The following is a 15,514-nucleotide window of genomic DNA, read 5'->3' as shown; positions in this document are numbered from 1 at the left end:
ACAGGTTACTGCTCTGTAATGTTCCACATATACTTCTTCTCCATTGCATATATTGTTTGAGAAAATTAAAATTTTCACAGACTTGCATTGTACTATTAGCATTTGCAGAATGCTCTGGGGTTCTGTCATACATCTTGTGCTCCAATATATCTGTACTGATTAGCTCTCTTCTAGATTCCAGTCATGTCTCTATTTTCCTCCTCTGTCCTTTTTTTATTTAGCTGGTAACTTGGCATTCCATTGAGTCTGTATAGTAGATGGAAAAGGCTGGATGAGTTTAGTGTCTCATGATCTCTAGGTTCTAGTCTCTTATCTAGGAACATCTAGAGGTTCTAACTGCTGAGGATGATGCTGAAAACTATAAATAATAATAATAATAATAATAATAATAATAATAATAATTAATAATAACAATAATGTAAATTAAGAACTACTTTTGCTGCATGGGGTGCAGACCCAGTGTACCTCATTGTGGAATAGTACACCCCAAACTACCTGAATTTATTATTGTACATTTGACGTTCCTTAACCTCAGCAAAAAGTAATATGTTCTGCTCCAAGTATCTGACTTTTCTACAAGGCTTTGTGACCTTAGAGTTATACCATTGAAAGGGGAAGGGTAATTTCAGAGGCACTATTTGCCCTCCACTAGACGATTGTAGAGATTCTGTCCTGATATTCCACTTTGCCATGTGTCTTTTGTGAATTTGACATTTTCTGATCAATGCTTTTCAGCTGTGGTCTTATTAGAATGAATATCTGCTATTTTCGGTTTTGAATTTGACATTTTCAAATCTATGCTTTTCAGCTATTATCTTGTCAGGAAGAAGCACCCCAACATCTCAATGGAGTTTACTGCTGCTATTTCCCATTGAGCTGCTTGATTCAAAGTAGGATATGATTGTAATTTTGAGATTCTTCTTCTTAACTTATCTTATGACTACTAACACTAACAGCACATTTTTTCGAGAGGACTAAATTATTTACTGAAAATCAACTGGACAACCTAAAATCAAGCACACATGTCAAGCTGTTTCAATAGGAATTTGACAAAAATGAGAAATGAACTATTGAAAAAGAGATCTGAAAGCCTCTGAGCATATTATACCTGCCTGGCAAGCAGGTATGGTTGTCTAAAATAGCTGGTTCAGAATAATACAGATTGGATAACTGGGTAATTAATATTAACAGAAGTTCTCTAAGAATTATGTTTAGATGGAATTCAACATATACAAATATGGAACTGCATGCTTCATTCCTCATTTTACTAAGACGATGACATTTGTTAGGTTTGTCTGTCACTTTTGTTTTCCTACTAATTGAGTTATTAATTTCTTGACACTATGCAGAGAGGGGGAGTCAGAACTATTTAAGCTACAGGAAGATGCTACCAAGAATGGCTAGAGAATTAGATGGAAAAATATATGAGAAAAGGTTGGGCAGCTTAGGGTTATAGTCACAAAATTCTAGGAGGAAAAAGGAGGACTTGTTTTCGGTGCACAAGTTGATAAATGTATCTAGCTTGAGACTAAACTGAAGAGAAATGATAGATGGAAGTAAAGGACACAACCTGCAGCTGGAAGGGGAGTTTTAAATGTATAAAACAAAATACATTCTCATGGAGAAAGTGGTGGAAGATGTAATGCACTGCCTGAACTAGTTGCAAACAAAAATGAAAAACAATCCAGTAGTGCTCTCAATGGACTCATTGAAGTGAGTGACCAGTGAGATGAGGGATATAGCTTTGAGTTGGTAGCTGCAGAAAACATATTGTTTAGACGAGTTATACCATATTACCTTCTCTAGGTAGGTTGTACATGCATGTATAATGTGGATTATCACATCATGTCATGATAAAAGACTGTGCTACCTATAGAAATAAAGTTATGGAGTCTTTAAAAATCATACTTATGTAAGGGTTATGCATATTACATTTCATGAAGAAAATTGTGTTAAATTCATAAGGAATACATATTGAATTATACCAATTTCAGACAATATTCAAAGTTGTCAGGCATGTAAATCTTTGATTCTGCATGTTTTAATCACCTTTTTATCACTTATGTATCTGAAGCTGAGTAGGTATGGTATCAGTACAGTTTGGTTGTATGCAACATAATTGTTCATGGATATTTATATTTTTGTTGATTTCAGGATGAGAAGCTACTAAGAATAATTTCAGTCATTGGACTTACCATCTCTGTCATCTGCTTGACTCTTTCCATTGTGACATTTTGGCTGTGTCATTCTATTCAAAATGCGAGTACGACATTGTACATCAACCTTTGTATCTGCCTGCTTGCAGTGGATGGCATTTTCCTTGTTGGTATCTTCCAAGCCAGATATGAGGTACAAGTATTCATCATCAGAATTTTCTCTTGCCAAGTATTAAATACATTGAACCATTTATTGACAAAAACTGAGAATGTGCTATGCTTTAAATGTTTGCACATTACCTATGGTGATAAAAGGGAACAGGATATGTTGATGTCAGGCTATTAGTTGATTAAGTAGACAGAAAGATAGATGGGGTGAGTGGTAGCAGTCTACATTAAGTAGACTTTAAACTGTGAAGTGCTCAAGGGCAGACCAGCACAGCAGAGGAAGAGGGGAATATTAGTCAAGTTATATGTTAAGCACAGCCTGCTTAAATAGAGAAAAATGAACACACAAAGATTGAATGGTCTTGGGGCAAATAGTTATCGTGTTGAGACATTTGACATTTCCAGAGTCAGTCTGGCACATTTCTGTATCAAAAGTCACGAGGAAAAATAAATCAGTAAAGGTGCCAGACTAAGATGGATTCCCCCAGGTTGATTAGGAAGGTTCAAGGAATGGTAAATATGTGCATCACCCATGCAAAGGATGAAGAATTCAATACCTCAAAATATAAGTGTTGGCCAGCAGTCACCATGACCTATAAAATTCAGCATATTTAGTGAGGAAAAAAAGGGCATAATCCAAAGCATGGGACTGCAGAAAACCAACACTGTTATTCTATATAGGTCTGTTTACAGAAAATGGCTTTTATATGTTTTATATCCTAGATTATATACTATATACTATACATTGTATATAATAGTAGTGTGCATGTTTTTTTTATATACCAGGTTACTGACCTGTGAGATCTTAAAAAAACCTAGCTGATCGTTTTTCTGGTAGTTTTTAGACCTTATATTTTGCATACAAATAACTTGGAGGCTGTCGGAACAAGGATATTTTTGGACATTTACTTAATGACATTGTCTGTGCGGGACATGGTTGCATTTGGTTCCCACCCCAGCTGTTTGCCATCAGTCTAGTCAATGAACCCCTCCTCAGTCAATTGGTTCATCTGCCTTGACACCCACCATATTTACTTTTTCAGACCAGGGCAGCAAACAGGAGGAAAAGCATCATATGAGTCAAGGTATTTTGTGAATAGAAGAATATGGTTTCTCAGTATGGTACCATCTTGACAGCTGCAAAGAGCTTTTACAGTATGCAATGCTATCTGTCCCACATCAATTCCCAGTGTGTACTACAAATTCTCACTCCTCTGGACTAGTGTTATCGGTCTGCACAAATCACTGCTAGTCCATAGCTTTAGACCCTCATACACATCCATGGATATTTAAGCTGGCACATGTTCTGCTCCTCCCTATCTCCTTGACCAACTCTTCAGGGAGAATGTTTGTTTAAAGTAATATCTATTCATAGTTTTACTTTTGGAAAACAATACTTAAACAACCTAGCAAGAAAATGTTGATCTGAAACATTTAATATCACTTAAAGTTATGGAGGATATCAGTTTCAATGGTGAAAGTGGCCACCATGTTAGCACAGATGTATATATATATATATATATATATATATATATATATATATATATATATATATATATATATATATAAATATGTGTGTGTGTGTGTGTAAGTAAGTTCATAGGTATGTACTAGGCTAATGACCACTGGGGCCTTTTTAAGCCTAACCATGCATCCCAGTCCAATTGTCCAAGTTACACTTGAGTTGGGCTGGAGAGGAGCTCTGCTTCAAATGGATGTGGAGCCTCTTCCAGAGAAGGGGTAGTCTTTGAAATACGTAACTGTCTCTCCAGCAGTTCCTGTTTATATCACAGGCAAGGTTTAAGTCTTTAGAATGGGTAATTCTCATGCTCTTTGTTTTGCAGATATGAGGATCTCAGAGTTCTGCCCACCTGCACCACCCAAGTAATGGGTACTTTCCCTACCTCTAATGCTGACCCTTCCCCCAACCCTATTTCTACACCTTACCTTACTTGGAGGAAAAAAAAACAACTTCCCGTAACACTGTCACTATTCCAATGAATTTGAGGCTGGTGTTATGGGGGGTGGTTTAGTGTGAAGATCAGAGGAGGAAAAAGCTTTCCTTTCTCAACCTTTAGTTGGTGGATATTTAAGGCATTTGATATCATGTACTTCTGAACTTCTTAAAGCCAGTATTTGCATTCAACATTAACTACATTTGATCATACATACTGCATAAAGCATTGATATATATATATATATATATATATATATATATATATATATATATATATATATATATATATATATATATATATATATATATATATATATATATATGTATATATATATATATATATATATCTAAAACAAACTCACTGCTGCAAAAATAAAAAAAAGACATACTAGATGGAACTGGTATTAAAATACACACTAGATGGAACTGGTAATAATTGGTTTCATCCTTTAATGATGCAAAGACCTTCATCCAAATTTGAAGATAAATTAAAGATAAATTAAAGAAAATTAATGTGCACTTTTCAGTCTCACAAAGAGACAGTTTTCTCCTGTACATAATAAAGCTTTAAATAGGGACTTCTTCTTCATCCCCTCACAAAGAGCATGGCTTTTTAGACTTTCTATTAGATTTACGCTTGTTTGTTAGGAAGCTATATCTAAATTTGCTATTCAATAATGACACTTCTACAAATGAAAATGAAGTAACAGTTACTAAGGATGTATCAGTTACACAGGATGTACAGTCTACTTTACCACAACTAAAGAAAAGAAGCTGCTTCAACCTAGCTGTGACGATTGGGGAGAGATGGGTGAAGGTTGCCAGCCTAGTCAAATAGAATTTGATACATAATTCTATCAACTGTATAAATAAATGTAAAATACAGACTTGTGTTTTTAAATGTAAGAAAGCACTGTAAAATGTGAACTCGAAGATTGTTGCAACATTGCTATCTGCTGTAAGGAAAACCTAGCCAAGTATTTCAAATGTGTCTTTTTAAGTTGAAAAGATCTTATGAATCTCTTTAATGTTTTACAATTCAGCTCCAGTGCGGCTGGATGAAGGTTTCATGCCCATTGTTTTAAGGCTAAAGTTTATTACCAGAATTTAGATGTGGAAGGTGCTTTATTGCTCTAGTTTCTGCTAGAATGTATATGCGAAATGCCTTGTATTGTTGTAAGTTTCTGAGTAGGTGTGAGATCGCTAAATAATGCAGTTTGTGGCCTGAGAACTCAGACCAGGTGTTACGATGATGTAATATGAATACTGGGAAAACCTAAGTGTCAAAGATGATGTAATTTGGGTAGGGCCTTAGAGACATGTTTGTTAGTAATGTTTAAATACGATTTCTCACAAGAGACTAAAAGTATTTTGACTTTGGATATCCACCTTATTCGCACTCTGCTTTATGCTCACATGTAAGTTTTAGCACTGTGATTTCTTGTAGGAATAGTTAAAGCTAGTAAAGATTAATTAGGTATTTTTCTTTGAAATCAGACCTGTCCTACTGTATTATTTTAAGTTTCTGTGTGATCTCTGAACTCTTAGATATCTCTGTGGTATAGTAGTTTTGTCTTATGTTTTAATTATTGATTATTAAATATTTTTAAAGCCTTCTACCTGTGGCTGCTTTGTGTAGAGATAAGCTCTAGAGTACATTGCATATTTATAGACGTTATTGTAATACACCACTCTAAAGTAAGCCTTGACTGTTAGTCATATTACCATTGGATAATAATATTGCACAGTAATAACTGGACACCCTTTTAGGGGCCTTTGAGTAGCTGATATTTCTTAGCTGGTGGTAGCAGTAATTACTACCGTATAGCCTGGGTAAAGGGGCACAGCTGGGGAACCTGTGCCAGCCTTTGACCCATGAGGGTCTGTGAGGTTGTATAACCTCTTCTCAAAATGTGTGTGTGGTGTGTCAGCTATCTGGGCAGGGACACAAAGCACTGGTTGGACAGAGAGGGTACTGGAGGTTAGCTTACCAGCTAGGCTGAGATCTGGACCCTATAGCTGTGCCAGTGGGGAGTCTTTTTGGGGCCTGGAAAGCAAGGGAGCAACCATCCCCAGAATGACTGTGATCTCTGTGTGCACTTAAGGGAAATTGTACTTTACTGTGTGTATTAGTTATCCTTCCTCCTTCTATGAGACAACCTCTCTGGTGTTAGTGGTGAGCATTGAGGCTCCTGGATTGCTGGGCCAGGGCATGGTCATCACAAGTGTTTGACAGTGGTGGGATCTACTTCACATACTAATTGGCTTGTAGTGGTGTGGGTAGAGGGAATTACTGTAGCTTATGTACAGTGATCTCTAGAAGTGTTTTGTACTCTAAAACAGCCACTCATATGTATAGTCAGAGTCCAGATCACAATTGTTTTATTTCTTTTGTTAGCTTAGTGTTAGTCAGAGTGAGCAGGCAGCATGTCAGCAGAAGAGTATAGAAAGCTGACAAGGAGCCAGTTGGTGGAGATGTGCCAGGCTAGGGGACTGGTGCATGGAAATCTGACTAAAGCAGACCTGATTGCAGCCTTGGTTACAGCTGCATCAGAAAACAGCAGCCTGGTGGACAATCAGACTGACAGTGGAGATACAATATCCTCGGAGAATGGACAGCTCAACCTTTCTGCAGTGGACTTAAAAATCCAGCTGGAGCTAAAGAGACTTGAGTTGGAGGCCAGGCGTATGGAACTAGAAGCAGATGAGAAAATGAGGAGTCTACAAACTGAGGAAAATGAGTGGCAGAGGAGGCATGAGAGGGAAATGCTGACACTTCGCCAGAGTCATGGAGGTAATGGGGAAGGGAATAACCAGACCTCAGAAGCACAAAAGGTCAGTAAATTTCTTCCACAGTTTAAAGAGGGGGGGATAATTTTGATAGCTTCATTCATATGTTTGAGCGGGTATGTAAACAGTATGAAGTTGACCAAGGGCTCTGGGTATGGTTCCTGACCCCCCCTTACTCCATGGTAAAGCTGTAACTTCTTTAGCAAAAAATGCATGACACTGACTGTTTTGATTATACTGCTGTAAAAAGACATTTATTACAATGTATAGGAAAAAGTTTTGTGAGCATAGACGCAAGGCAGATGAAAATGTATGTGAAGATGTTGTTGAACTGAGCACTTATTTTCATAACTGGGTGAGTGAATGTCAGGTCACCACTTCTGATGGGCTGGCAGACCTTTTGATAAGGAAACAAGCCCTTAGTACTTGGCCTGAGGACATGAGGATCTGGTTAGCTGATAAACAATGTGCTACTTCAGAGGAGTTGGGGAAGAAACAGAGACCTATACCTAGCAAGCAGGGAAGCCCTGCACAGTAAAGGGACCCCCAGTACTGCTCATGGGACTAAGGGAACCCATGGTGGGCATCACAGACTGCCCCAACAAAGTCCGCCAGTAGCAAGGGAAGCCACTATTCCAGAATACATCCAGGGGCTAGGGTTAAATGTTTTGAATGCAAACAATGAGGCCATGTGGCATACAGATGTCCACAGAGGCAAGGTGGGGAACAAAAGGTGAAAGAGCCAGTAAGTGGGAAAGACAAAATGCCAACAGTGAGTTGTCTTGAGACAACAGGGGTATGGAACTACCATCCTGCAGATGTCCTGAGAGGGAAGGATTTGGAAGAGGCAGCACTATGTACTAATGCAGTTATATGCAGTGAGGCTAGAAGACAAGCATGTGCGTCTGGTAGCCTGGGGGAGACAGACTACATTCTTGCAGCCAGGACTGCTGAGGTGGTTACTTCAGGGAGGGAGCTGCATTGTAGCAGTGAGACTGAATGTGAGCCACAGCTGCTTGTGGGTAATGATGTTCCCTTGGACAGAGTGACTGCAAAGGTAGAGGTGAGTAGTAGTACCCAGGCTGACAGTGAGGCACTGCTGTCAGAGGATGCCAGACTTCCTGTGGAAGGGGAGCTGGGAAGAGTTACAAAAAGAGAGTTGAGACAAGCTCAGCTCTCAGACCGTACATTGCAAGGCCTGAGGCAGGTAGCTAGGAGGCACCTGATTCTCAAGGGAAGGGGGAATCTGTATACTGGAACAAAGGATTACTGTACAGAGAGTGTACCCCTGAGGGAGGGCTAGAAGGTGGGAGAGTACAGCAGTTGGCAGTGCCTAGAGCTTACCATCTGGCCTTTTAGCCATAGCCCATGATATTCCCTTTGCAGGTCATATCGGCATAAAACATATGAAGAGGCCTGTTATGCAAAACTTCTATTGGCCTGGAATTTCCAGATATGTAACAGGGTACTGCAGGACCTGTGAGCAGTGCCAAAAGGTAGGCAAGGCAGGAAACAAGGTGAGAGCTCCTTTGATGCCTTTCCCTGTGATTGAGGAGACATTTCAGAAGGTAGCTATGGACACTGTTGGTCCTCTACGTACCCCAAGTTCACAGGGAAAAAGTATATCCTAGTGATTGTAGATTATGCTACACAATACTCTGAGGCAGTGGCTTTGCCCTCCATTGAGGCAGAGAAGGTGGCAAATGCTTTGCTGGAGATTTTCAGCAAGGTAGGTTTCCCAAAGGAAATACTGTCTGACAGAGGTGCCAATTTTATGTCAGACCTGCTGGCTTGTCTGTGGAAGTCCTGTGGGGTGAAGCACATGAAGACCACCCCCTACCATCCCCAGAGTAATGGTCTTGTTGAGGGATTAAACTCTATAATCAAGTCCATGCTACAGGCATTTGCAGATCAGTTTAAGTGGGAGTGGGACAAATATTTGCCCCATCTGTTGTTTGCTTACAGAGAGTTTCCCCAGGAATCCACAGTTTTTTCACCCTTTGAGTTGCTGTATGGGCATAGGGTGAGCGGACCTCTAGATTTAATTCGGGGTAAGTGGGAAGGTGAGTATGAGTCTCACAAGGAGTCTGTTGTGGCATATATCCTGAATCTCAGGACAGGGCTCAGGGAACTCAAGGGCTTAGCCCTGGAGAACCTGGCAGAAGCCCAACAACAGAAAACGGTGTGGTATGACAGGAATGCTCGAGCTAGAGAGCATGCTGTAGGGCAGCAGGTAATGGTTCTTATTCCTGTCAGACACAACAAGTTGCAGGCAGCTTGGGAGGGACCCTACAAGATGGTAAGAAAAGTAAGTGATGTTAAGTACATGGTGGAAATGCTAGGCAGATGGCAGGGGCACAAATTGTACCATGTTAACATGATGAAACCTTACCATGATAGGGAGGCCCTTGTGCTGATCATTTGCAGTGGATTACAGGAGGAGGTTGAGGAAGATCTGGGGACTGATCTCTTCAGTGAGGCTTGGGCTGACACCTCGGTGGAAGGGGTAGCAATGTCCCAGTAGCTATCTCCTACACAGGTTCAAGAAATCTGAGCAGTGTTGCAGGAGTTTGGGGGCATGTTCACCAGGAAACCAGGGAGCACCCACCTGGTGCAGCACCAGATCGATACAGGACCCCAAAGGCCTATCAGGCAGGCCCCTTATAGGGTGCCTGAGAGAGTCAGACTCTGAAGGAAGAGGTACAGGAGATGTTGGAACTAGGGGTGATTCAAGAGTCCAACAGTCCTTGGGCCTCACCAGTGGTGTTGATGCTAAAGAAGGATGGCAGCACCAGGTTCTGTGTGGATTACAGGAAATTAAATAGTCCCACAGAGTCAGATGCTTATCCCATTCCTAGGACAGATGAGGCCCTAGAGCAGCTGGGTGGGGCTAAGTATCTTACAATCATTGATCTTACCAAGGGTTAGTGGCAGGTGCCCTTGACTCCCAGTGCTAGAGAGAAGTCAGCCTTTGTGACTCCTTTTGGCTTGTATGAGTTCACAAAGATGCCCTTTGAGATGAAGAATGCCCTAGCTACTTTCCAGAGGCTGGTAGATCATATCTTCGCAGGAGCAGGAGGGTTTGCCCTTGCTTACGTGGATGATATTGCTATCTACAGCTATTCCTGGCAAGAGCACCTTCAGCATGTCAGAGAGGTGCTGGGCAGACTACAGAGTGCAGGGCTGACCATTAAGCCAAGCAAATGTCAAGTGGGTATGGCAGAGGTCTCCTGTCTAGGACATAGAGTGGGGAGTGGTAAGATAAGCCCAGAACCTGCCAAAGTGGAAGCTATTCAGGCATGGCCTGCACCTGTTACCATAACGCAGGTGAGGGCATTCTTGGTGACAGCAGGGTACTACAGAAAGTTCATTCCCAATTATAGTACCATAGCTGCTCCCCTCACAGACCTGACAAGAAAGAACAGGCCAGATAAGGTAGTGTGGACCACAGCATGTAAGCAGGCATTTCAGAAGCTTAAGGAAGCTTTGGGAGGACCCCCTTTGTTAGCCAGTCCAGACTACAGCAAAGACTTTGTTGTGCAGGTGAGTGTTTCAAACTATGGGTTGGGGCTGTACTTAGCCTGATTTCTTCAGAGGGAGAAGAGCACCCAGTGGTTTATCTCAGTTGTAGGCTCCAACCCAGGGAGGAATGCTATGCAGCAGTAGAAAAGGAATGTCTAACCATATTGTGGGCACTACAAAAACTTCAGCCTTATCTGTATGGAAGAAAATTCACTGTGATGACAGATCACAACCCTCTAACATGGTTAAGCAGAGCCAGTCAGCAAAATACCAAGTTGCGAAGATGGAGTCTGGGGTTGCAAACATATGATATGTCAGTGCTGCACTGCAGTGGGAGTAGCAATGCCAATGCAGATGGGCTCTCAAGACAGGGAATGGGGTGAGGTACACCCAGGTAGACCTGACACTCTCAAGCAATGTTTCTTAAGGGGCACTTGAAAAACTTGCTTGCGTTCCCCGGGGGGGAAGAGATGTCACGATTGGGGAGAGATGGGCAAAGGCTGCCAGCCTAGTCAAATAGAATTTGATATATAATTCTATCAACTGTATAAATAAATGTAAAATACAGGCTTGTGTTTTTATATGTAAGAAAACACTGTAAAATGTGAACTCCAAGATTGTTGCAAAATTGCCATTTGCTGTAAGGAAAACCAAGCCAAGTATTTCAAATGTGTCTTTGTAAGTTGAAAAGATCTTATGAATCTCTTTAATGTTTTACAATTCGGCTCCACTGTGGCTGGATGAAGTGTTCATGCCCATTGTTTTAAGGCTAAAGTTTATGACCAAAATTTAGATGTGGAAGGTGCTTTATTGCTCTAGTTTCTGCTAGAATGTATATGTGAAATGTCTTGTATTGTTGCAAGTTTCTGAGTAGGTGTGAGATTGCTAAATAATGTAGTTTGTGGCCTGAAAACTCAGACTAGGTGTTAAGATGATGCAATATGAATACTGTGAAAACCTAAGTGTCAAAAATGATGTTATTTGGGGAGGGCCTTAGAGACATGTTTGTTAGTAATGTTTAAATAAGATTTCTCACAAGAGACTAAAAGTATTTTGACTTTGGATATCCAACTTATCAGCACTCTGCCTTATGCTCACATGTAAGTTTTAGCACTGTGATTTCTTGTAGGAATAGTTAAACCTAGTAAAGATTAATTAGGTATTTTTCTTTGAAATCAGACCTGTCCTACTGTATTATTTTAAGTTTCGTTGTTATCTCTCAACTCTTAGATATCTCTGTAGTGTAGTAGTTTTGTCTCGTGTTTTAATTATTTATTATTAAATATTTTTAAATCCTTCTACCTGTGGCTGCTTTGTGTAGAGATAAGCTCTAGAGTACATTGCATATTTATAGAAGTTATTATAATAGGCCACTCTAAAGTAAGCCTTGACTGTTAGTCATACTACCATTGGATAATAATATTGCACAGTAATAACTGGACACCCTTTTAAGGGCCTTTGAGTAGCTGATATGTATTAGCTGGTGGTGGCAGTAATTACTACCATATAGCCTAGGTAAAGGGGCACAGCTGGATAACTTGTGCCAGCCTTTGTCCCAGGAGGGTCTGTGAGGTTGCATAACCTCTTCTAAATGTGTGTGTGTAGTGAGTCAGCTTCTTGGGCAAGGACATGAAGCACTGGTTGGACAGAGAGGGTACTGAAGGTTAGCTTGCCAGCTAGGCTGAGATCTGGACCCTATAGCTGTGCCAGTGGGGAGTCTTATTGGGGACCTGGAGAGCAAGGGAGCAACCAGCCCCAAACTGTGATCTCTGTGTGCACTTAAGGGAAATTGTACTTTACTATTTGTTATAGTTATCCTTTCCTCTTCTATGAGACAACCTCCCTGGTGTTAGTGGTGAGGATTGGGGCTCCTGGATTGCTGGACCAGGACATGGTCATCACACCAGCATTACACAATACATTGCAAATATTTATGAAAATCTGTGAAAGGGACTTGTGGCAGTTTAGCCATAATAATGACACTGACAAATGTTTCAGTTTATTCCTTACAGAAAATCAAGCCCTCTCCAAACTATCTAATGGTAAAACGCTGTGAATAATGAGAGCAGACAAAGGCACAGGGATCATTTCAATTGTGCAAAACATGTATGAATGCAAAATAGAATCAGCTCTATTTAACAATTAGTTTTACAGGCTTGTAGACTTAAAGTTTGTTCATAAACAATTTGCAAGCATTGACAAAAGTCTTCAACAGCTAGAAAAAGACAACATTATTTTTTCAGATGAATTCTATTTTATGTCTGTCCCTCACCCACAACTAGGTAAGATTTTCAAAATTCCTAAAATATGCAAAAACGAGTTTGACCCACTGTTTTGACATATTATTTCAAACAAAAAAGCTAAAATTGAAAAAATCTCTGAATACATTGATTATTTGTTATACCCAGTACTGCAATGTACAAAATACTACCTTAAGGACTCTTGAGCATTTCTCAGCAAATTATTTCTTTTAAAATACATTAAACTGGACTGCCTCTTAGTGAAACTTGACTTAGAATCATTATACACCAACATACCACATAAAGAGGGTTTGCATTTTATCAAGCTGTTTCTTTCAGAATATGTTGTTGCAATGGGGTCTAAAATGGCCCCGGCATATGCAAAGCTTGTCTTAAGCACATGGGAACATGAATCATTACCGTTCATAAAAGGTTGTAAAAACTTTTATCATTGTTACATAGATGATATATATTTTTGTATGGAAGGGTAGAGAACAGAAGCTTCCTGATTTGTGAGGACATTATCTGATAGTATTGTTTTTTTTTTTTTTTTTTTTTTTTTTTGTCATTTCTGGTTGTGGACACTCTGTTAATTTCATAGATACTACTATGACATTAGATTCTACCACTGGCCAAATGTACTCTTCAATATTCAGAAAAGACATATAGGAATAATTTCCTTGACTTTTGCAGCCAACATCCTTATTTTAGGAAGGTTAACTTGGTTGAAAGACACTTTATCTGACTGTCCCTATTAATTAGTGATGATTACATCTTTATCACTGAATTGTATTTTTTGCAAAGGCTATTTATCCCCAAGAATTATTACCTATTTTCATTTAAAATGTGTAGTTTTTGTTGTATTTTCATGTTTTAAACGGAAATATATATAACATATACATGTGTATATATATGTACATACAATTGGCTTAATGTCTGGTGTCATTCAAAGGGGATCCAGTGTCTGTCTGCCTGGGATGACATGCTTGACAAGCCACGCTGCTTCGCAAGGGACTTGCACCTGTCACCCTGGGATTCCGGATATTGGCTAAGGCTTGCCACCCCATAGTGCCTTTTTAGGCAAGGCTCAAATTCTAAACCTACCACCCTAGAAAACAAAAATGAGAAGAAATTGAGGGTAATGCTGCTCAATGCCAGAAGTCTAAATCTCAAAATGCACGCACTCGAGGCCCTTCTCAGTATGGAGAACATCGATGTCTGTGCTGTAACTGAAACCTGGTTCAAGGCTCCTGAGAGCACCCGGCACTATTAGGTTTTACCTCATATCATGCGTTCCCGCCCCAAAACCCGGACCACTCCACAAAAGGAGGGGGTGTATCCATATTCATAAAGGATACTCACACCTCCAGGTTGGTGGCAACGCATGAAGCTCGAAACCATCCAGGTGCAACTAACAATAGGCAAAACTGCTCTACAAATTGTAGCATGCTACAGGCCACCCTCTCAAACTCAGGAACCCCACACAGCCTTCCTGAAGACACTGGAGGGTATAAATGTATCTCAAACACCATCATATTGGGTGACTTCAACTACCCTAATATAGACTGGGAACATTACTCAAGCCCTAACTTTCTACCCCAACGGTTGCTGGAGTTCATAAATTCAAATGCCATGGAACAGCTAGTCACTGTTCACGAGGAGAAAATATACTAGATCTCATTGTCACAAACATGGGGACAAAATGCTCCACACGAAGTATATCCCTCATTGGTGAGATCTGATCATAAACTAATCTCACTGGAAATCCACATCCCCCCCCCACCCCCAACAAAAAAAACCATAGTGAAGGACTTCTCTAAAGCAAACTTCACACTACTCAAGACTGGTGTGGTATCCTTCAAGGCCCCTGAGTCAGAGGAAACCACAACCCAAGCTGCGGAAGCCCTTACAAATGCCTTCTATGAACACCTCCAGGACTGCATGGATCAGGCAATCCCAAATAAAACCAAGACTCTTTCCACAAAGGGCAAACGTCCAGTCTGGTGGACCCCAGCCATTAACAAACTTTACAATAAGAGGAGAAAGCTATTACATGATAGAACAAAATCCATAAAAGGAAGTCACCCCTGATCATTATTAGTAAAAATTACGAGCACTCATAAAATCAACTAAGGCCAATTTTGAGAGAAAAATTGCCATGGATTCAAAGGACAATCATAAGGCCTTTTTCAGCTATGTTAGGAACCTGGGTGGAAACTCACAGATATGCTCAGAATTAGTCCAAAATGATACAAAAATCACTGAACCCACAGACATTGCCAACATACTGGCAGACAGGTTCAGTGCAAACTTCACCCTCTCCCTAAAGGAGAGATAACTATCCCAGCCGAGTGTAGCCTCCCGACATCTCAAATGCGCAGGTGAAAGCTGCTCTCTAAAGCTAAAACACAGCATCAATGGGACGGATGGTGTCCCGGCTGTGTGCTACACGAGCTAAATGAGGAATTAAACCCGCACATAAGGCAGCTGTTTAATCTCAGCCTTACCACAGGATACGTGCCCAAGGAGTGGCGACGGCAACTGTGGTCCCACTCCACAAAGGTGGCCTCACAGGACCCTGGTAATTACCCCATAAGCTTAACAAGTCTAGTCTGCAAAGCTATGGAGAGGATCATAATGGAGCTCATAAACAAAGATATAGGGACTTGCAGACATTGGAC

The 15,514-nt window shown here is 40.4% G+C and overlaps 1 protein-coding gene across 1 annotated transcript in view; it reads left to right on the top strand.

Annotated features, from left to right (window-relative positions):
• LOC122810706 (fibrillin-1-like) overlaps nt 1-15,514 on the top strand; it is a 532,858-nt gene that overhangs the window by 311,117 nt on the left and 206,227 nt on the right. The window contains exon 26 of the mRNA XM_044082270.1: nt 2,155-2,349. Coding sequence (XP_043938205.1) covers nt 2,155-2,349 — 195 coding nt within the window. The remainder of the gene's footprint in view (nt 1-2,154; nt 2,350-15,514) is intronic.

Source organism: Protopterus annectens, chromosome 9.part0 (genome assembly GCF_019279795.1).
Source record: "Protopterus annectens isolate FY-2018-M chromosome 9.part0, PAN1.0, whole genome shotgun sequence".
In the NCBI taxonomy this organism is placed as follows: Eukaryota; Metazoa; Chordata; order Ceratodontiformes; family Protopteridae; genus Protopterus; species Protopterus annectens.
Note: the sequence above shows the minus strand (reverse complement) of the source record. Positions and strands in the feature narration are given on the sequence as shown.